Source organism: Columba livia, chromosome 2, assembly GCF_036013475.1.
Source record: "Columba livia isolate bColLiv1 breed racing homer chromosome 2, bColLiv1.pat.W.v2, whole genome shotgun sequence".
In the NCBI taxonomy this organism is placed as follows: Eukaryota; Metazoa; Chordata; class Aves; order Columbiformes; family Columbidae; genus Columba; species Columba livia.
Window position 1 is genome coordinate 23366367 of NC_088603.1, and position 23408 is coordinate 23389774.

General features: G+C 38.9%; 1 protein-coding gene across 5 annotated transcripts in view; it reads right to left on the reverse strand.

The window, feature by feature from the left end:
- The window catches only part of LOC102095142 (ATP-dependent translocase ABCB1), a 57897-nt gene that overhangs the window by 24311 nt on the left and 10178 nt on the right, over positions 1-23408 (reverse strand). For 3 of the 5 annotated variants that reach the window (XR_010469998.1, XM_021290970.2, XM_065050948.1), the window contains 12 exons: positions 22657-22711; positions 19472-19619; positions 17167-17260; positions 14866-15057; positions 14343-14514; positions 13109-13233; positions 10633-10804; positions 6815-6928; positions 5338-5448; positions 3122-3247; positions 2767-2970; positions 2210-2380 (listed from right to left, as the gene is read on the reverse strand). Coding sequence is in view for 4 of the 5 variants with exons in the window: in XM_021290970.2 (XP_021146645.2) it covers positions 2210-2380; positions 2767-2970; positions 3122-3247; positions 5338-5448; positions 6815-6928; positions 10633-10804; positions 13109-13233; positions 14343-14514; positions 14866-15057; positions 17167-17260; positions 19472-19619; positions 22657-22711 (1684 nt within the window). In the remaining variant the exon portion in view is untranslated. The remainder of the gene's footprint in view (positions 1-2209; positions 2381-2766; positions 2971-3121; positions 3248-5337; positions 5449-6814; positions 6929-10632; positions 10805-13108; positions 13234-14342; positions 14515-14865; positions 15058-17166; positions 17261-19471; positions 19620-22656; positions 22712-23408) is intronic. The other 2 variants (XM_021290971.2, XM_065050949.1) reach the window with 1 other exon arrangement.

Genomic DNA, 23408 nt, shown 5'->3' on the forward strand with positions numbered 1-23408 from the left:
AAAATATCAATTAATGTACTCATTTTTTTTCATATCCGACTATTACTTTCTAAACTCTATTTTTTTTTGAAACTGCCACTTCAATATCTTCCCAGGATATGTATCACATTTTCACTGAAAAAAGATTATATACCTATTGACCATTAAGCAAGTCATTGACATTTTTATTTCAGAGCATTTCACACATACTAAAAATTAGTCACTTAGCAATTTTGCTTGTTCTAAATTACTTGTGTAACTTAGCTGAAAATATTTATCTAATATTGTACATAAAATCATATTTCTGTTACTGATGTTACTTTTCCAACTTTTTAATCACAAATAATAAAATAAATCCTATAAGTATGTAGTTTGACAGGACAAAGATATTTTTACAAGCACATTGTGACAGTGTGTGCTGGGATAAATTGGTGTTAATATCTAATGACCCAATGAGTGAATCCAAACTTTATATAATATAGTTTAAAAATCTTCACTTAACATTTTGACGTGCTAGATTAATGGCTTAATAAGTGTTTAACAGTTAGGAAATAAAAAAGAAAACTGAAATGTGTGGAATATTCTTAATGAATTTCCAGCTGAACCTGATATCTTTATACTGTCACATGATTTTATGACTGGAAGTGACAGCTCTTTGAACTATCCTATAAGAAATAGTAGGCTTTTTCTTGGTAGTCTGAAAGCTTCACTACATCTGAGATGATCTTAAAAAGTTAAAATCACATCAAGATGTAGAAGAAAAACAAGTAAACATCCTTCATTATAAAAAGCAGAACACCTTGTTCACATAAACAGTAAGCAGAGATTCAGCAGAGGTTTGGTGAAGCCTGCAGGGAAAAGTGGTCTCCTCTAGATCTGATGTAAACCTTCGACAGTGGTACATGCTCAGCACAGTGAGGAAGGGAAAAAGTAGGCGAGAGGAGGTCAGACAAACACTCCGCACACAGCAGCTCAGCTTTCTCTTGCTTAACGTCAGCAATCAGAGCTTGTCTAGTCTGAGCAAGTCTTTCTGGCATGCTCTGCCAGAAACATCAACAGGGAGATTCATATCACCATACAACTAATTTTAAAGATAGGTGGAGGAGGTGAGAAGCTAAGTATTAATAACTTGTTTAAACTGGCTGTATAAGTTTTATATTACAGCAGTTACTTGGGATCCCACCAAAAAGATCTCAATCAGCAGTTCTCTACCCTCCTGCCTCTGGAATTCACTTTACAGGGCATGGGTTGGGAGAAAGATCCCCGTGTGTGCCAGCTAGGGTAGCTTCACAGAGTAGTGTGAATTATCAGGAATTAGGAGTGGTGGATAGAGAGTCTTACTCTCACTGAAATTAGTGGCAATTAGGCATCCAGGTGAAAATTAGGACTGAAATATCTTTGGAGATGAGAACGTAGATTCTGTTTCCTGATACTTCCAGACACAATGCTGCACAGTGAGTAGAATATGGCTGTTCTTCTGAGGCAGAATAGCATACAAAGGCAAAATGCTTATTGTCCATGGATAAACTCTGATCACTGCTGAAAATATTTATGCAATGGAGGTAATTTGTGTTCACCCAGAGGATAAGCACAGTTGCACAGTGAGAGAGAGAAACAGAAGGAAAATACCTAATGAATATGATTGATTCAGCCTGGGGAATAAGTGGAACTATTTTGTAAGTGGTTCATATACTTGCTTAGAGAAGACAATCAGATGTGTGGGATTGGCTATTTTTTTTTCAGCTGTCTAGCTGGTTTAGAAGTTATGTCTAGATGGTATTCAACACATAGCAGCTGCTCCTGAAAACACCCTGGAGTTGGTTTTGAATTACTTTTCTGGGTGTTTATGATAATATAGCCCACATGGATCCCCAGACCGGCTTGGGATTATTTAGCTCATATCCCATGTTGAGCTTTTCACTGCTCCAAAGACTAAAGCTTGTTTGGTAAAGTCTGGTACAGTGTAGTCCTATCCATAACATTATTAACTGAATTCTATGGGCACTTACAAAATACCTCTGGAAAATCTACCTGACCTGATAGAGCTAGTGTTGGCAAATTTTAAAACAGACTGCTAATATATTTCTTTTTAAAGCATCTCATTATTCATCCCCATTTAGAGTTCGTAATCTTTGTATGAACAGAAAGTCTTTGCCGAATTCAGGCTTACTTTAGACTTTTTAGGTGTCTCCCTTTCTCCCAGCTGTTTAAACAAATTAGCAATACTGACCTTGTCCAGTGCTGCCTGCACAACTGATTCACTCTCAGTATCCAAAGCTGATGTCGCCTCATCAAGCAGAAGAATTTTAGGATTGCGAACCAGAGCTCGGGCAATTGCTATTCTTTGCTTCTGACCTCCACTCAGCTGTGCCCCTCTTTCTCCAACCATGGTTTCAAACTTCTACAAGACAACCACACACATTTCCAAAACACTCAGTGGCACAGACCTTTAAGCAAAGAAAGGCAATGAAAAGGCACATGTGCATTTGTAGCCCTGGCAGCATCCTTTCCTTCCTCTAAAACAGTACAGTATAAACATCTACTTGGTTACACCCTCCTAATCATTTGTGTCCCTGGAATTCTCGTAGTTTTTCAAATGCTCACCAAATCATGACCTAAAGTTGAAAAAATAATGTTATGCTCCAAAGTTATGAGGAAACTGCACAGCTCTGCTTATTCACAGCTCCAGGGATAGCTTGCTCTGTTTCTGAGAATCCCTTTCTAAGGAACTATTTGGCACAAGGAGGTTGAGGAGAAATTATTCAGCAGGACAGCTGCTTTGCTTACATGGGGTAGCTTCATAATGAAGTCATAAGCATTTGCTTCCTTGGTGGCTTTTTTAATCTCTTCCATGGTGACGTTCTCACGGCCATAACGAATATTTTCTGCAATAGTAGTAGCAAAGAGCACAGGCTCTTGATTCACCACACCAATAATCTCACGCAGATATCTTACATTTAGGGTCTTAATATCATGTCCATCAATGGTAACCTAAACCAAAGAAAAAAGACAAAAACTGTTAGACCTAGGTGTTTTGGTGAAGGAACCTCTCACCCCAGGTCGAAACAAGGGTAAGGTGGCCAGAACTAGACTTCCAATTACTGTGACACACAGAGCAGTCATCTCACTTGTGGTACCTTACCGTGCCTTCCTTGGGATCGTAAAATCTCTGGATGAGCTGGACAGTTGTACTTTTCCCACAGCCACTGCCACCAACCAGGGCCACTGTCTGGCCACAGCTGACCTTGAGATTCAAGCCCTTCAGTATCTGTGCAAGTAAGAAAGGTAACCAAAACCATCAGAGTATGTAAAAATGTCAGTGTCAATGTGAAGAAACTCTAAAGACTACAATAAATTTTTTCAATAGCTCTACGTAGTCAAGGGGAAGGACTACAAGTGCAATTGTGGAAGGGCTGATGTGGAGTTTATGGAGTTTTACTGCATTGTGAACAGATTCTCCCTTCTGCAAATCCCTTCTACGGGTGGCATTTCACACCTACTGCAAAACTGAAGTTCTGCTTTCCATGCAAACATACTCCTCAGTCTCAGAGAGGTGGTGAAGATGGCACACAGCAATTACTGTAGTTCTAGAGGAAAATAAGAACTTTCCTTTCCCTCTTACCATGCTGTTGACCTATGGGAGCTTTCTCTGTAGCTTTCTGTAATATTTCAAGAAGCAGAGAGACATTTGTAAGCCTTTGTGTAATGAGAGGAAAGGCAACCTTTTCTTGGATCTTTCTTTTTCTGTTACCAAGCAGAGACAATTTATAGTTTTGTTTTTGCATATTTACATAGAACATCATATTAATTCATTATGAGTAACCCAGTAGGAGGCCATCATAAGGTGGTTCTTAGCTTAAAAGAAGTGGGCGAACCAACATTCCATTAAATGTTTTTCAGGACTATTCTTGTTTCAGACCAACAAGGTAAAGCAAGCATTCTGTTGTTTCAGTAATAGCAAAAACTCTGAATAATTGCCATATTTCTCAAGAATATTTTGAGTTGTGAGATTCAGGTAATGTGAAAATGAGCTAGTATAAACTGAGACAATCTAGTTTAAACCCTTAAGATACCTTAGAACTCAATCAAAAGTCCTTGTTTTGCAAGTTTTTGCATGGCAATCTACTCATTACAATATTAGGCATTTACATGGGAGCTAGCCCTGGGAATAAGATAAAAGCTAAGAGCCTGATTCAAAACCTAAGGATGCAATGGAAACGTTTCACAGATTCAGTCAAATTTGGGCCAAACACTTTGTCCTTCACTGAAGTGAGAAGTTATCTTCGTAGTATTTTGATACACACAAATATGCAAAATAAAAAGTGCTAAAAGGTAGAATGGGCCTATCTGAGGGCATTATTTAGGTTTTTATCTCCATCCTGCCACTGGCTAATATTAGAGAAGAGACTTAGGTAGTTTGAACTCTGCTAAAACGTAGCTGTGACAGCTGGAATCCTGGCACTGTCATGGCACACAAGCACCTGCTCCATGTCTTGGGCAGGTTTTGCAGCCCTTGCTGGGGTTCTTGCAGCTCTCACATGGGATGAATTCCCAGCCATTGAAGTCACATATATCTGCACAAGTTTAGGAATGCAGAGTGAGGTATTCTGTTATGCACTACCCTCTTAGACCTTACTGTTGTCAGTGGGCAAAAACAACTTAGCAGTACACAATGACGTTTCCATGAATACATTATGTTCCCTTGCATACTCTGGTTTGCTCATCATTCTTGTTTCCATTTGTTACACAACATCCTTCACCCTTTCTCACCAGGATTAAGTGCTAACAAGGTCACCTCTGTAACAGATAGATGAAGAAGTGAAAAAACAAAGCTCTTATCTAATACTAGATAATCTTATAAACATTTTAGTAACCTGACACAGAATTATCTGAAAATAGTAGTCTTTCTAGTTTTCATATTGATTCTAATGGCAGCTAATATGAATGCCAAGTGATTTCAATTTATCTCTTTAGAAACTGGTGAGCTGGAATATTTTCTTTGTCTATTTATTTAAAAGTTGGCTATGCAATTCCCCTTCTTCTCTCTCCCCATTCTACCTGAACTAAAGGGAAACAGATCCTCTTTTATAGATGAGTGAACGTGGACTTCCTTCACATTGAAAAGATTATTTTCCAATATATTATTAACAAACATATTTTCAGAAATAATTCAGATCTCTTCCCCCATTAATTGCATCAGTTCTGGCTAAAATGTGTCTCTACTCAATTCTGAATAAAAGCAAAGGTTTCCATTATTTCTAGGACTTTTTTTTTTTTTTATTATATTATAGCAGCTGTTTTTCTCTGAGGCAATCAAGTTATCTTAAATGCAATCTGTATCATATCCATGTGTATTACCTTAGTATCTGGCCTAGCAGGATAATTGAAGTAAACATTTCGGAATTCCAAATTCCCCTTAATGTGCTTCGGTTTATAGCCAGCATCAGACGAACTGTCAATTTGAGGTTCCTGTGCAGAATAACATATCAGGAAAAGGGAAAAAAACCACATTGTTTAAATTCCTAATGACATTTTAGCATGATACGGCTCTGTGACATCTTAGACGTTAATGTTACCATATAATAAGGCATAGAAGGCCTCATTGCAAAGTAGCTGCTGCTACTCATAGATGCATGAAGCTGCCAGTCCAGGCCATTGGCATATCTGCTCTCAGGGGTGAGTAACCAGGGCAAATGCTCAGGGCCTTAAGTATTCAAGGGTTAAATTAAGGAATAGAGGAAATAATCTAAAACACCAGTGAAAGAAAGAGTAATCTACACATTCACATCCAGCCATTGCATACAAATAGTAATTTGTGTTCATGCTTCCACTTCCTTTAATGTACTGTAGGAGACAGCAGCTGTACCATATTAACATAGACAGAGGACTAAGTTTTAATGCATTTGTTTTAATTCCTACCCAGGACAGTCTAGAATCAAGAATAGTGCATTAATGTCCATAGGCAGAAATATAACTTGTGTAGACAACTCAAGATTAGTTTTGAAACAGCATTGTATTCACAATGATACTATAGCAGCAAGGTTACAGCCCCTGCCAGCCAGCCAGTATGTGCTGTAAGTCTGGTAAGTAAATATTATAGCTCAATCCAGTCTTTGTCAGGCATGGTGCTGCTGTTACTGGTATCTCAGCTAGTTACTTGAGTTAGCACGGGTATAATTACAACGGCTGTACTCACACCTCTGGAACATGTCACCTCAGAGGTAAAAATGTCAGCAGACACTTCAACATTGCTTCATAACTGTCATCTGATGCAGCAAAAATAGGAAATGCAACCCTAAGTTTAGGTGTATTTTTTACATAGTATTTAGATAACTCTTACAATATTTACAAAACATACAAGTATTTTAATATTGTTTGATACAGGACTTGAGTAGAAGTTACATTGCCAAACCACACAGATGTAGTCACTATAAAGGCAATTCTTTTTAATTATTGATAGCTGATAAGAAATTTTGTCAATAAAGTGAGCATAGTTACAGAAGGTACAGAATCCTCTCTCAGTTGTTGAGTTGGGTTTTTTTTAAGAATGAAGATTGAAGTACATTTATTCAGGCAAGCTTTGAAATAATTTCTTTTTCATCTTTAACCTAGTCTTCTGAACTACTAGTTAAAAAAAACCCAAACTGGTAGGAATTTGTATCTTCCTCAATTATTAGCTCATATTCCAGTATTTAGATGTTTGTCCTCTATCCAAAATTGTGACAGGTAGAATTTTGAAATGTTGTGATACTGTACACATAATTGCTAATTTTAATTCAGAAAATAAGTCAGATGTTCAACTCTTTTGGATGACGGACATGGCAAAGATACTCACATTGTCTATAATACTAAAGATTGCATAAGCAGCTCCTCTTGCATTGGCAAAAGCCTCCATACTTGGTGCAGTCTGTCCAACACTAAAAGCTCCCAGTAATATAGAAAAGAAGACCTAAAGAGAGAAAAAAACCAAACCAAAACAACACAGCCAAACACGTAATAGGTAGCTAGGAATTAATAAGTCTAGTTAGATAGCTTCATTTATCTGAGAATATTAGATATCATTGTTTCAAGTAGTTTCATGCATGCTATGCAATATGAGGTAATCTAGTGTCAAAGCAGCAATTAAACAGGTGGCAATCATTTAAAGAAAGATAAACATTTATAGGAAAAAAGGGAATCAAATCTCCTTTTTCCAGAACTGGACTGTAAGAAGGATATTGTGATGTGCTGATGGCTGGGATTTTTCTTTAGAGTGACAATAGAGGTCAGAAGGATGTTTCTAATTCCACTTGTACAAAAATTAGCCATCAGTTAATTTTATGATTAAACATAAAAAAAATCTCATTCTTCATATAACATAAAACCAGGAGTAATTCAACCCAAAAGGTAAAGGCACAGTGATCTACTTCAGTGTAGTGCTGGCAAGAACAGAATCAAATCTTTGAGGAAACCGGAAACTTCTTTGTCTGAAACAAATTGTTTGTCATGCCAAAAGCAGACTAATTTCTAATCCACTTTTTTCAGCCTTGGGTTAAACTTTTTCATGTTTGGGTGTTTTTTCTGAATACACGAAACTCTGCCATGCCTTCCAGATGTTGGGAATGAAGACTTATTTGCATTTTATTTTAACCATATCTAAGTATTAGATCAAGCTTTTATTACAGTGTAAATTGTTAGGGGCCCAGATGAGTTGACAGTGAGTATGGTCATCTGCAAGAACCAGTCATGACCCCTGCTCTACAGCCACGTGCTGCTTGCAAGGTAAAGCACAAGGCTGGCTGCAGGTGCTCCAGCTTTCCCTGCTCCATCATTTGTTTTCATTGAGGACATGAGAGCAAAGGTCCTTCCCAGCTGGTTTCTGGAGGGTATTGGTAGTACAAACTCACCTGCCTGGCTTTGCCCTGGAGGGGACAAAATCATAGAATCACAGAATCATTTAGGTTGGAAAAGACCCTTATCATCATCAAGTCCAACCATAAACCTAAAACTGCCAAGTCTACCACTAAAGCATGTCCCTAAGCACCACATCCACATGTCTTTTAAAAACCTCCAAGCATGGTGACTCAATCACTTCTCTGGCCAGCCAGTCCAGTGCTTGATAATTTTTGGTGACAAAATTATTCTTATTATCCAGCATAAACCTCCCCTGGCACAATTTGAGGCCATTTCCTCTCATCCTATCACTTGCTACTTGAGTAAAGAAACCGACATCCACCTCACAAAAACCTCCTTCCAGGTAGTTGTAGAGAGCGATAAGGTCCCCCCTCAGCTTCCTCTTCTCCAGGCTAAACAACCTCAGTTCCCTCAAATACTCCTCATCAGACTTGTGCTGCAGACCTTTCACCAGATTCATTGCCCTTCTTTGGACTCTCTCCAGCGTGTCAATGACTTTCTTGTAGTGAGGGGCCCAAAACTGAACACAGGATTCAAGGCGGGACTTCACCAGTGCTGTGTACAGGGGGACAATCACTTTCCTGGTCCTGCTGGTCACACAATAGACTTACTGACCTGGTCATAAGTCAGAATAATTTAATGAGCAGCTCTTCAAAGACTCTTAGGTCTTGCTGGAGACCCTGGTGCCTGGGCATGATAGAGAGGTTGGCTTCAGGAGCTGCTGAGCTATCACAGATGTAGATTCCTTAGCAGGCAGGCTGTGACTGTGATCATATAATCATGGAATCCTTTCACTTGGAAGAGACCCTCAGGATCATCGAGTCCAAGCATAACCTAACTCTAGCACTAAACCATGTCCCTAAGAACCTTGTTTAAACGCCTTTTAAACATCTCCAGGGATGGTCACTCCACCACTTCCCTGGGCAGCCTGTTCCAATGCCTGACAACCCTTTCCCTTAAGAAATGTTTCCTAATATCCAGGCTGAACCTCCCCTGGCACAACTTGGGGCCATTTCCTCTTGTCCTATCACTTGCTACTTGGGAAAAGAGACCGACACCCTCCATGCTACAACCTCCTTTCAGGTAGTTGTAGGCAGCGATAAGGTCTCCCCTCAGCCTCCTGTTCTCCAGGCTAAACAGCCCCAGTTCCCTCAGCTGCTCCTCATCAGACTTGTGCTCCAGGTCCCTCACCAGCTTCATCACCCTCCTCTGTACTGTCTCTGGTATTTCAATGTCTTTCTTATGATGAAGGGCCCAAAACTGAACACAGGATTCAAGGTGCTGTCCCACCAGTGCCGAGTACAGTGACACAATTGCTTCCCTAGTTGTGCTGGCCACACTATTCCTGATACAAGCCAGGATGCTGCTGGCCTTTTTGGTCACCTGGGCACACTGCTGGCTCATGTTCAGCCGGCCGTCAATCAACACTCCCAGATCCTTTTCCGCCAAGCAGCTTTCCAGCCACTCTTCCCTGAGCCCGTAGCGCTGCCTGGGGTTGTTGTGACCCAAGTGCAGAACCCAGCACTTGGCCTTGTTAAACCTCATACAATTGGTCTCATCCCGACAATCCAGCTAGTCCAGATCCCTCTGTATGGCCATCCTACCCTCCAGTAGGTCAACACTCCCCCCCAGTTTGGTGTCATCTGCAAACTTACTATGGATGCACTCAATCTCTTCATCCAGATCACTGATAAAGACATTAAACAGAACTGGCTGCAATTCTGAACCCTGGGGAACACCGCCTCCTCTCTGCTGTGTTGTACTTCCAGCAGACATCTGATAGGTTGAAGTTGCTCATAAGAACAAGGGCTAGCGATCGGGAGACTTCTCCCAGCTGCCAGCAAAATACTTCATCTGACTCTTCATCCTGGTTGGGTGGTCTATAACAGACCCCCACCAGGATGTCTGACTTGTTGCCCTTTACCTTGATTCTCACCCATAAACACTCAACCCTATCATCACCCTCATCAAATTTCAGACAATCAAAACACTCCCTAACATACATGGCTACCCCACCTTGTCTCCTTCCTCATCTATCCCTTCTGAAGAATTTATAGCTGTCTAATGCAGCACTCCAGTTATGAGAGTCATCCCACCATGTTTATGAGATGGCAATTAAATCATAGTTTTTCTGCCTCACAAGGGCTTCCAGCTCCTCCTGTTTGTTGTCCATGCTGCATGTGTTCATATAGATGCACTTCAGCCAGGCTATTGATTCTACCACCTTCTTCTGGTGAGAAGCCCTAATTCAATCCAGGATCAAACCTTCAATCATACCCCAAGCCCTCCAGCAAAAGGTCCAACATGATATCAGTGAGATAAATACTGTAGGTAAATGAACTGTGCCTAGACAGAAGCTAATGTGTTACAAAGGAGATGCTAGCTGACGCCCGGCCTTTCTCCCCAGAATGCAACCACCTGGCATGAGTCATGATTCCTAGAAGTTATACCTCAGTCCTTTAGCAAAGATCTGGTGTGACTGAATAAAAAAAATAACAGCTAATTTATTCTTGAGCCAAGCTGGCTTTTTAAAAAGCGACTTCGAAACAGGTGATTTTTATGTTGCTACCCAGTTTACAGAAATGTTGGTGGTATGAAGAAGTGTAATGGTTTTTGTTTTGTTAGCAGGAATGAAACAGTGTAGTTTCAAAAGCTAACTTCAATCTCACTTAACATCTGATGTTACATATTCCAATAAGATTATACAGGATCAGTTCAGTATTTTTCGTAAACATTGTTCAGCTACTGATGAATACATACTGTAAAGACTGTTCCAAGTGTATAATCATCGCAGAGTATCAAAGTGGTTCCATACCAGAAGGCCAAAGCATATGATGCATATACCAAAAAGAAAGAAATACCCATAGAAATATTGGCTGAAATAGCCTTTTTTATACCAATGCGTTTGGCATCTTCTAATTTTTTTTGGTATCTGAAAGAAAAACAAACAAACAGCATACAGGAAATTACTTTCTTTCATTGTGTATATTTATAAATTTCCCATAAAACACATCAAAGATATAGAAAATATTATTGTAAACAGTAATTGAACCCTGAGGAAGATCTTGCTAAGAGCAGAAAATATTTTGACTGTCTTGCATGTTGTGACAGGTTGAGCTGATCAGTTTTGTCATCTAGAACAAGTCCCGGATGAGTGGAAAAGGTTGTGATGAGGTATTAGACAGCTTTAATCTTGGGATTTTCAGTGGAATCTTCCACCCGTGAGTGAATATTACTGATGCTATGAAGAAAAGTAAGCAGTGTCTAGCTAGGGGAAGAACTGGCTGAAAGATGTCTCCTCTTGATGTGCAGACTTCATCTGAGTAGTTCATAGTAGGCATCTAGGATTGAGGAGAAACTTTCTGAGGGTATAAAGTGTAACAGCTGGAAGAGATTCACATAAATTCCAAAACCAGTTCTGATGTATAGGACTAGAAAAATCAATAACAAGAAAAAGAAAATACTGGCATTGGATCAGAAATAAAGGTAGCAAGGATGGGATAACTGTTGCATGAGTGTTGCAGTTCACTGTAAAGAAAAAAAGGAGAAATGGTGATATGGAGAAAATCAATTTATGTCAAAATATCTTTAGTGATGAATAGAAAAGATATTATTGAGATGGTGCTTGTATCTCATAGTCTAGATTTGATTTAGACATGAACAGAAAGACCAATTCAGTCTGAATTGTGTGACTGTGAGACACACATCATAAATACAGAGTAAAGAATCAAATGCCAGCAATAGTTGTATGACCCATGTGCTCCAGGAGGTGACAGCTGAGAAGTTTCTTTAAATAGTCACTGAACAAATAAAAGAAGATTTTTTTCAGAATTAATTCAAGGCTATTAAGATAAAGCTGGTTATAGATAAAAATCAGGGATAAAATGATTGCAGGTTGAATCAGTTAAAGTAATTGAAGACATGCACAAAAAAGGCCTGGAAAAAAGGTTTTCGGTTTCATGGGGTTTAGAAATTAAAAAGCACTGAGATTATAATTGCACTGGGGATAGCTCTGAACCTGTAGCTCATCCTCAACTTCAAGCTCAAAAACCCCCCCACAAATGTACATAGTGCCAAAGCATGATGACCAGTGTGAACTGGGCTATTTTAATTATCACATCTGAACTGAGAGGGAAAGCAGTAAGGAAGAAATGTACCTGTCAGGGCGATCATGGACTCTTTGTTTCAGAGTATTAAATAAACTGGCAAACAATAGTTGTCCGGTAGTAAAGACTTCTAGTGATTATTTTCAAATTGTGAACAGAGCCACAGAACTGAAGTATTACAAATGAAACAGTAACCTGAGACACTACAGTCTTGTAGCCTGGCAAAACCAGCACATAAATCTTGCGAACAAATAATGAAGAAAACAATAAAATCAGAAATAAATGGAAATAAAGTAAAATCATACAAAATTATGAGAAATGAAAGTGTGTCATGGGTTATGAAAGTGAAGGATTAACACAATGACTTTTCTTTAATACTGCCTTTTCTATAGAGGTGAGACACAGTAAAACTAATCCATTGGGATGTCGTTAATGCCATCGAATGCCAATTTATCCTAAAGCCATAGGATAAATTGATAATTAAGCAGTAGTTGGAAAATAATAAAGGAACAGTAAGTTAAGGAACTGCTTGAAGCAAGACAGCGATGTTCAACAGGGAGCTATAATACCCCACAAGCTGACAACATGAATTCTTCAGTCAGTCTCAGAGTGACTTGGGCATGCAAAAAAATACTTCTTTCAGCTGCCTGAAATGGGCAGTGGTGGCAGCTGGAACATACATGGAGAAACAAGTCAGGGAATGGTGGATATTTCCTGCCAATGATGCAATTGTTACTGACCTTTGAGTTTGAAAAATTCCTGACAGTATTTGTCATCATGCTGGTTATCTTGAGATAAAAGATCAAAAAGATAACAAGAATTATATTACATAGTATAATATGAATAAATACATGTGAATGACCTTGGTTTGTGACCTTAGTCTTATAATTGTCCTTTTTTGCCACATGCCTGCCTTTTTTGCTTGCAACTTTCATTCAGCTTATGAGGCCTGTAAGACAATATTATCTTTGGGGAAGGGACTGCATCTCTGCATGTTTTATGGTGCTTTTTGAAGCTAATAAAGAAAATTGAGAAAATTAAAAAAAATCAGCAGCAAAGATATAAAAGCATTCAGAATCTCTTATGTCACTATCATAAAGACAGCCAACATATGGAAACTTTATTCTCACCTTTCAATTTCTTTTCTCTGTCCTCCAAATGCTACCACAGTTCGAATTGCTGCCAGAACTTCCTCTGCAACAGCTCCTGCTCTTGCATATGCAGTTAGCTCTTTGTTAGTGAATGCAGAAATTATCTGTGTAGAAGCAGAAGTTTGAGGAAGGGCATCATGAAAATGCTAGCATTGCTAAAATACATTAGCCAGAAAAATGCGTGTTATCTGCTGCCAAAAAATGAGGTTGTATTTTCAGTTCTTCTGTATTTTCATCATTTTGGAAAGCCAGAGGAGGTTACTAAGATCCCTTACACTCAGAAATATTTGTAGCACCACAGTCAGGCAGTTCTGGTTTGTGTCAGGACAATTAGTTGCCCGACGAGCATGGGAACACTCATGCTGCCAACACACAGCAGGCTGGAGATGGAGTTATAGCAGAATACTCATGTGCTTTGAAGTATTAGGGACTGCACATGTTAAATAGGGTTGGGATTTTCATCTTAGCTGAAAGGGCAAGGCTGGCCAGTGTCACTGAAACTCAGTAGCCAGTTGGTACTCCACAACCCAATGCCCCTCTAAAAGTCCTAGCCAAAAGCAATTACATTTCTATAGATTAAGTCTCGTTCCAAGTGGTCTGCATCCATTTGTGGAATGCTGTTTTCAGTAACTTGTTGGCAGCTGAGCAAACAGCAAAGGGACAACCTGGAGCAGGGTTCACAGTGTGCCAGCTGCCCAGCTGTGTCTGCCCGTGTCCCTGTGCTGTCCCTGGGGATAATGTCCTCCTCAGCTTGGGGTCAGAGCCCACAGATCGGCCTTATCAAAGGAAACCTGATTTACTGCGGGTTCTTGCCTGAACTCACTGTCTGAACTGCAATGACCTCAGCTGTGCTATTTTACCTATTTTACTTCATTTCTCTATTTATTTATTTTTATTGACAGTCCTGGGTTATTTTGGTGTAGTTATCGTGGAGTCCAGTGAAGAAGGCAAAGGTATCGCTTGTTTACCCTTTCATAGGAGGGGATGTTATACTTAGGTAAACTTTGCGTCAGTATAGCTGAGTCCATGATGGAGGGATTGACCTCCCTCAGCTGTATCAGTGTCATTATGCACCTAATTAACTCCCTTCTGCCTGTGGGCAAGGTCTAAATTCACTGAGAGCTAGTTTGTATTTTTAAGTCTTACAGATACCAAAAGGGATTATCGAAGATGCAGTTTACCAGTTTATGGAAAACTCACTCTTTTTGCTTACCTTTGCCCAGAGAGCTGATGAGAATCCCAGAACAGGACTGAGTGCCAGAATCACAAGTGTTAATTTCCAGCCTTTTGTAAAACCAACTATAAACCCAGCTAAAAAGGTAGCCACTGCCTGAAAGAACATTGCCATTTTTTCCCCTATTCCTTCATTAATCTTGGAGATGTCACTGTAAAAAAAAAAAAAAAAAAAAAAAAATTATATCCAAACAAATAAGGAACTGTGGAAAAGGCGGAAATGAGCTCTTCAGATACACTTCTTCAGTGTCACATTTCTAACATCTGCAATTCAACACAGCTACAAGTTTGCAGCCACAGAGGACATGGAGCAACGTTCTCCAACATCTCTTCCTCAGGCTCCATTTAAATGATCCATACACATCTCAGGGTCCATATAAATAACAGCATAGCTTACCAAGGAGTTTAGTAAGATAAAATAACATTGCTCTGAGGGAAGTATTACAACTGATTATCAATAATTAGAATTAATACTCAGCATTTAACTGATATTTAACACTTACTCTACAAGTCTACTGTTAAGTTCGCCTACATCATTTACATCGAACCATCCAATCTCCTGTCTCATTACAGCATGAAAAAACTCTTGTCTGATTCTTTTTATTTGCCGGCCAGCAGCCAGCGTCCAAAATGAAACTTGCATGTAGGCAGCAAAAAGAACACCAGCTCCTATTCCAGAATAATAATATGCATATCTGAAAGAAAACAAAAAGAGTGGAAACTGAATTAATTCTGTTTCAAATAGGGCTAGCTGCCATTTCTCTATCTTCACTAAAATGAATATTTTTAAAGTTCTTTCAGAATCATCTTGCTAACTTATTTCACAACTTCCATAAAGAAACAAACAAACAAACAAACAAACAAAAAGTAATTTCTCAAAATCCATGAAGGTATCAAAGTAAAAAGCAAGCTTCAAATGGCATATTTACTCTTAGAAACACTTCCCACAATGAATGAAAATTAAGACAGGGGTTTTAAAAATGCTTAATTGATATAAAAGCAAAATTAAGTTAGATTTCAGGATATCCACTTTCATTTAATGAAGTAAAGACTGTGACATTGACTTTTAACTGTTTGCATTCTATCATCATAGGTAGACAGCGTAAAAAAAAGAAACAACCCCCTCCACCCATAAAACCTGGAAATCACTCAGATGATGACACCATGTGTCGCCACAGCCTGTGTCTGAAATTAGCTGGTGCTTAACACCTTAGAAGACTGTGAAAAAACATTATTAGATTAACATGAAACATCTTGTCAGTTAGACAGTTTAATCTGTCCATCTGTCACATCTCAGTCCCTGTTTCAATTTTGTCCAATCAGAAAATGTTAAAAGATGCATAGTAAGATCTTGGCCTAATTTATATCTTTTCATATATCTTTTCTGCAGATTTGTTGGGCATTATATAAAAAGCATTTTTTTTTATCGATTTAAAATTTGGCATGTCTCAACTTTACTGTCTGTTCTTTGTACTTCTAAAAGTAAAGGGTACCAAAAAGTACTTGATTTACCTTCCCAATGGCAATCATTATTATTATCTGAAAAACTGGCAATTTAATGGAAACTCTGTCATGTGTGACTTCATAATACTCTGATTTGCTCTATTTCCAATAGACTACAAGTTGTTTGTCTTTAAGGGATGTCTTTCAGAATTTCACTTATTATCAACAAATTTTTAACGTGTGATCCTGTGCACTAAGAACATGGAGTGAATAAATGGCTTGCCTAAGAAGGTGTAACGAGCTTTTGATGTTGAGAGTTTTGCACAGGAGAGAAAGAAAGGGAGTAGGTTCTCTGAGTTACAGGAAATTTCATTTCACTGTTTTTTCGGTCATAAAACTGGATACAAACTTCACTAGTTTATGGAGTAATATAAAAACAGTACCCACAGTTTTCCTACTGTTACTAGGGTGTCCAGAGTACAGTCCTTTAAAAACTTTATAAACTAATATAAAAAATGTGGTTCAGAGATTGTAAGTAATTAGTTGACTTTGGTAACTGATCTGGTGCCATTTAATTTGCGGAGAACATAAAGTAGTTTGAGGGCTTTGCATATGATCAGTTCAAACATTTTAGGGAATTTGTTATGCATCAGTTAACACATTTGCGTTTTTGATGGAAATGAGAAAGCCAAAGAGGAGGGAACAGAAACTGTAAAAACCCTCTGTAGAAACCCTTGCAGAGCTGGGACAGCCCTTGCTCAAGTGTGAGAGATCCTGCACCCAGGACCTGCCCCAGGACCAGGTCAGTGGCAGCAATTCATGCATTGGCCTGTGCCTTACTCTGTTACGGTGGTTACCTATGGAGAGAGGAAGGAAAGCAGCAGAGAAAAGGGAAAACAGTGAAGGGGAAGGTTGTGGCAGGAAGGGGAGAAGCCATCTTGCCAGGCAGGCAGGGCTGGTGGCAAAACAGGAGCCAGAGAGTGCAAAGTGAGGAGGAGAAGGGAGGGATGTGTGCAAGGAGGAAGAGCAGGAGCAGGAGCACGTGTCGAGAGAAAGGCATGAGAACTGCCATGGGAGGAGAAGGAGCTAACCTGACACATGAGAAGAGGAATAACCCTCTCTCTGAGCTTTTGGCAGAAAGGTTGTAGGTTTGCTGGAGCCATCTGGCACAGATTGGGATTAGAGTAGGAAAACAGAAGATGCTCCTAACTAAAATCATAACAAAACCTGAATTCCTTCAGTTATATTAAATATTTATGGCAAGATTAATCTTGGGATGAATATTAGAACAATCTTTAGAGTACGGTTGCCCTATTACAAGAAAAGAATAGCCATGAAGTGAATGACAATCTTCCTATTACCTGGTCATTTCTTCCTCCAACTGTCCCATCAGAGCATAAGAAAAAGCTTCTATAGAAAAGTTCACTGACGTATAGTTCCATGAAGAAAAATTTGCTAAAGAGAAAATTAGAGAAAAGCTTGTTTTTATTAAATCACATGATAATCATTCCTTCTGTAAACTTCTATCCCAGCAATGCTGAATGAAGATTAAGGGCAGTCGGCTACCTAGCACCCTACCTAGCCTCTGACCATGTTTAAGGGAACTGGAGCTATGCAACAAATTAGAAAGCATTTTCTGAAACCCAAAGTGAACATTCTACACAGTTAAAAAAATAGATAAATTCAGCTACTCTGCAATTGCTAGCCTGAATTCCACATTTGAAATATAATATTTGCTCTGGAATGTGTGCTGATTTAATGAATATTTATAAAAACAATACACTGGTGATACAAAACTCACCTTATTTAATAGTGCTCTGGAGTACTTACAAATGTATATTCCCAAGTAAGTAAAGTTCAGAAAATTCATAAATATGGTATTAGGTGCTTCCTTCTTAGTGTCCAGGGGTCATGTTGTTATTTAATTAATTCTTGTTTCCAGAGGTTAAATGTGTAATTAATTTGTATAAGGATTCATCTGTATGTGAAGCTAATCAGGACTGAACAATTCTGGAATGTGCATATTGCACTTTAATTTCAGAATAAATGTGCCTTGTTCTGGTTTGGCTCTGCAGTCGGAAGTGATCATAACAGCTTTTCAGAATTAGATACAGTACTTTATATTTACACTTGATTTAAGCCTAGACTAGTTTTCCAGTGCACACACTGCTTAGTAGAAATCAAATTATGAGGCAGAGGTGGCAACACTGAAGAATTTGACTCTTTTGGGGATACTTTGAGGAATATAATTATACCTCTGTGCATCGATAACAGTGATTCTTGTCCAAATATTCAGAGTGGGGGTGTTTAAAAGGCATTTACACAAGGTTCTTAGGAACATGGTTTAGTGCTAGAGTTAGGTTAGGTAATGGTTGGACTCAAAGATCCTGAGGGTCTCTTCCAACCAAAATGATTCTATGATCCTATGAAATCAATGCTTGACAGGTAAGTTAGGTAATTAAAATAAGCATAATACTCTTTAATGAAGAGCATTTGGCTGAACCATGCAACATGAATATGGTGTTCAGCTCTTTGCCCTCTGTACCTTGTCTGCTTCTCTGTCAAGAAGCAAACTGTTGTTGGGGAGATTGTGGGAGATACCACAGAGGTCTTTGGAGAAGTTTGGGAAATCCCACATTCAGGTAGCATGAGCAACATTTTAGAAGTAAAGAAGAAAGGTGGTGGCATTTGGACAAAAGTGGCTCTCTGGTGCATCTTGCTGAAGACTGGTAATTTATACGCTCAAACTCAGCCACAGAAAAGCAATTTTTCTGGTAATCTCATCCTTATATCAGTCTGAAACTGATTTGCTAATCTAAGGAGAAATAAAGTCATGTAGCACAGGATCATCTTCTATTACTTCCTAATACATTTCCCCAATAACTATTTTTTTTTTTTATAATTCAAGATCAGAATTTTACATTTCAGTCACACAAGTAGAATAAAATTGCGTTGGAAGAGCTTTCTCTACTCTAGAGGGAAGAAGAGAAAGTGTTCTTTTGAAAGAAACCTCATGTTTGAATGAGATTTCTTGTTCAAATGACAGAAGTAGGCTTGTATTAGGAGCTCTTTTTTGGATTCAAATAAGTGGACCTTTAATCATAGTCTTTGGGAAACTTTTAATATCCTTCTAAAATACACAGCAGTTAGTAAATACTGAAATATCTAATAACTTTTGTGCTGGGTTATTGATTTCACCTGATTTTTTTAATAACTAAGACTCTATTACATATTTTATTGTACACATTTAGTTTTGTTCAGTAACAGCTTCTGATTTCAAGGCATAGCACAATGCATTTAACCTTTGTTTCTTTTACCATTTCTCATTCATGCATTTATTTAATTCCTTAACCTTAATTGAAATTCTTTAAAGTTTTTCCTTTAAATCTGGCATTTCAGTTAATTAGTGAACTGTTTGTAATAGCACAGGACACTGGTTGGAGGAAATACAGAACTGGTCAAATTGAAGCCTTGTTTCTTCTCACAGTAGTGAGTGGACCAGTGATACATCTGGCCCACAGCACAGAAGCAAACTGCTTCCCTGGATAAAAACAGCTTGAAGTGAGCTGCTATTCTACCCTTTATTTTTTTCCCAAATGCCCTCACGTTTTGTAGCAAAAAAGCTATGTTTCAACAGCACTAACAAGAAGCTACAGCAGTTCTTACCTGGATAAGTGATGTTCTCTGAGGTAATGAAGCTATCTGTCATGTCACCAAAGACAATCATCATGAGGGGGAGTCCTGCTCCGTGGAGTACAGCCATGGTGGTGCCGAGCACCATGAAGAGTTTATCTCGCCAGTCAGAGTATCGGAACTGAAAGTGGAAATAGAACTGTGCTGAAAATTTCTTTAATTACAGCAAATGCATTTGAGCGGTAGCACAGTGTTAACAGAGCAAAGGAGGCAGTAAAAAGTAAAATAAGAAAATATTAATACGTAAAATACGTGAGTGCCATGAGGATGGAGCCAGGCTCTTCTCGGTGGCCAACAATGATAGGACAAGGGGTAATGGGATCAAGCTGGAACACAAGAGGTTCCGCTTAAATTTGAGAAAAAACTTCTTCTCAGTGAGGGTGACAGAGCACTGGAACAGGCTGCCCAGGGAGGTTGTGGAGTCTCCTTCTCTGGAGGCATTCAAAACCCACCTGGACATGTTCCTGTGCGACCTCACCTAGGCGTTCCTGCTCCAGCAGGGGGATTGGACTAGGTGATCTTTTGAGGTCCCTTCCAATCCCAAACATACTGTGATACTGTGTGATACTGTGAAAATGGTAACATCATAACATAAACCTGTAACTTCTTAGTAATTGTTTTAAGAATAAAATAATGGCTTTCATAAAATATAAATGATAATAAAATATTAAAAACATATGTTTAAAACAAATTTTGCATTCGATTTAACTACATCCAATGGAAATTTAAATTTATGACTATAATTGAAATTAAAAAATTAAAATCTAAGAATATAATATCTATAAAAATCCTCTAATTTTATGGTGTCTACTCTACTGTTTCTATTTTAACTTAATACTTCTCATGAAACAATGGTCATAAAAAATATGATTGTCTACTAAAGGGAGCAAGAATTTCATCATACATTTTATTATACACAAGTATACAAATGGAAAATCATTCTGGGTTTTAGTCTACTGAAGTAAAAAAAAAAATAATCTTAAATTCCATGACTAGACCTGTAGAGAGGCAGGTGCCAAGGGATGTCATGTCACCACGGTGACCTCTCAGCAGGCCCTCAGCTCATAGAAGCTGTAAGATACCTCACCCTCCTTATAGGGGGTTGGTAAATCACTTCTCAAGCCCTGGAACATTAATGCCTATGAACAGTTAGCTCACAGCAGCCAACATGTTGTAGCTTGTTCCCATCCCCATAATCTAAATAAGGAAGACGAGAAAGAGAAAAGGGGGCAGAAATGTCTTTCTTGTATACTAACGAGTATGAGTCCTCGAGTGAAAATGTATCTGTGGATGTGTAATGGAGTGGACATATTCAGCATCCCATAGCTCTTACAAGGCACCCTTGCCAGGGTGCCAGCCAGGGTATTCCTGGGTGAGACATGTCTGGCCCCACTGCCAGTGCTCAGACCAGATCTTGGATGTGATCCATGGGAGAACCCAGACAAAGGACAAGAGAAGATGAATGGGGCTTCCTCCCTCAGCCTGTAGTGATGGTCTGAAAGGCACAGCTGTGAAATAATGCCTTAAATGAAGGAATCTGTGCTTTTGGCATGTAGGAAGGGTCTGCAGGGTGCACCTTTGGGTTTTGCTGTGATTATGAACTGAATGGGGTTGCCCTGGTCTTTCAGGTGAGTCAGAGCAGTTCAGTCCTTCTTGCCCTCTGTGTGGGGAAGCAGGAATTACCAATGTGTATTTTTCTTTTCTCCTATATGTGAAGTTTTACTGCCAGTTTCCCACAGGCTTTTAGAAAATGGGGAGGAAGATGGGAGCTCTGCTGAATGCAGCGCCAGCACTTGGAGTGTGGAGAGTGTGATGTTAGTTGTCATCACTCCTATATTCTGCAGTAGTAGTATTCTCTTGCTTCCTTCACAGGAAGTTTTGTTTCAAATGCTGGAATGGTCCTTCAGGAGGTCAAGGGGCATTAGTTTTCTAAAGGTAGTTGGGAGACTGGGGAAATCTTTTCACTTACAAAACAGAAAATTTTTCCCTAAAGCTACCTCAGATTCTGTTAGACACAGACTTGACTTAAACCTATATAAATCTCTAGTTCGCTGCTAATTAAGGGTGAAATTGAATTACTCTGTTAAGTCGATACCGTTAGCAATGAGACTGAAAAAGTATAGAAGTTTCCCTGTTATTTCCTTTTCAAGCTAATTCAAATAGCTCATGTGCAGTTTCATCTGAAGTCCTCAAGAGGGCATGTAACTAACGATGTGATAAGAGAAAGCATTACAGTTACAGTTTCTGTTACAAAAACTTCATCGGATGATTGTAGTCAAGCCCTGGAACAGGTGCCTAGAGAGGCTGTGGAACTGCAGCTGTTGGAGATTTTTCCAGACTTGCCTGGATGAGGCTCCGAGCAACCTGCTGTAACTTTGTTGTTTCGTTTGACTTTGAGAAAAACATTGGGCCAGATGACATCCTGAGGTCCCCTTTATTTATTAATTGCTCTATGTAAAATGCAAAAATATTGTGGCCTGCATAAAAAGAAGAAAATTTAAATGGTGTTCTTCCAAATTATCTGTTTAAAATGAATGCAGCTGTACTGTAGAATCTGTTGTGAGTCTCTCCTGTTGATTTCTGGATATGAATTTAGATGGGAAAGTGGCTGAGACTAGCTAGTAATTAGCATAGTATTGATAAGTTAGAATCAATTGCAAAATAATAACTTGAAAATGAAAGCCAAGATTTCCTTGTTTCTGACAATGCCTTTTTAGAGAATATTCCACTAGGCTGTGTTGCCATGTGCTTATGAAAGTATAGCTAGTGTGGGAGATACTTTTTCTGGCATAAAATACCCTTATACTGGGGATTTTCTTTTCCTTCCTTCCTTCCTGCCTTCCTTCCTATTTCAAGCCCATGTTACATCCTCATTCCCACCCATTTGTTAATAAACCTGTGTCAGCATCTGTTGGATGTAGCTGTGACAGTAAAAACCTCCAGCATTTTAAACTAGCTCACTCAATCTTCTGTGTCTGTCTTTTCTTTCCTTCCATTTTCCCTTCCTATTGCAGATCTCCGAATTCTCTATACCATAAGCAGTGAAGGGCCCCTAGCATAGCTCTGCAACATGAGTAGAGATACATGTATAAAAATAACAAATTTTACACATTATGGTAGACTGAGATTGCTAAACACTCAAATAGTATGAAACTTACCACTGCAAACAGGCTGACCATATTCAGTTTCTCAGATTTCTTCTTGTCCTCACTGCTAAAAAATTATGATTGCATTATAAATAGGAAGAGCACTTAAGACAACAAAGCAAGCCTAATGCATTATTAATATAGCTACTGTCTCTTATTGTGTTCAAATGCATGGAGGAGATACAGGAACGTAAAATAAGAACTTCTAATGTAGATGTAGACTACTCTAATGTAGATTCATAGAATCATAGAATAGTTTAGGTTGGAAGGGACCTTCAAAGGTCATCTAGTCCAACTCCCCTGCCATGAGCAGGGACATCTTCACCCAGATTAGGTTGCTTAGAGCCCCGTCCAGCCTGGTGTTGGATGTCTCCAGGGATGGGGCATATACTACCTCTCTGGGCCAGTGTTTTACCACCCTCATTGTAAAAAAATTTCTTCTTTGAATACTGTCAAAAGTATTTCCAAAAATCTTCTGGTTTGGTATTGTTAATACAGAGTCTATTTGGGAAAAACAACCAACCAGCCAACCAAAAACCAAACCAACAACAGGCAGTAGAGCCGTAGGGTACAAGCTAACTATATACAAGCTAACTATGTAAAACTTTAAAAACTACAGCTCCTATGAAAAAGTATTAAGAATGGCTGTAGGTAAATCTATGGTGGGACTCTGATAATGTAGCAAAGGTTGTCTTACAAACTTTACTAGTGTGCTCCTATTTACATACCAGGTTTTTCTAATTAAAGAAGGTGGGAAGTTCTTT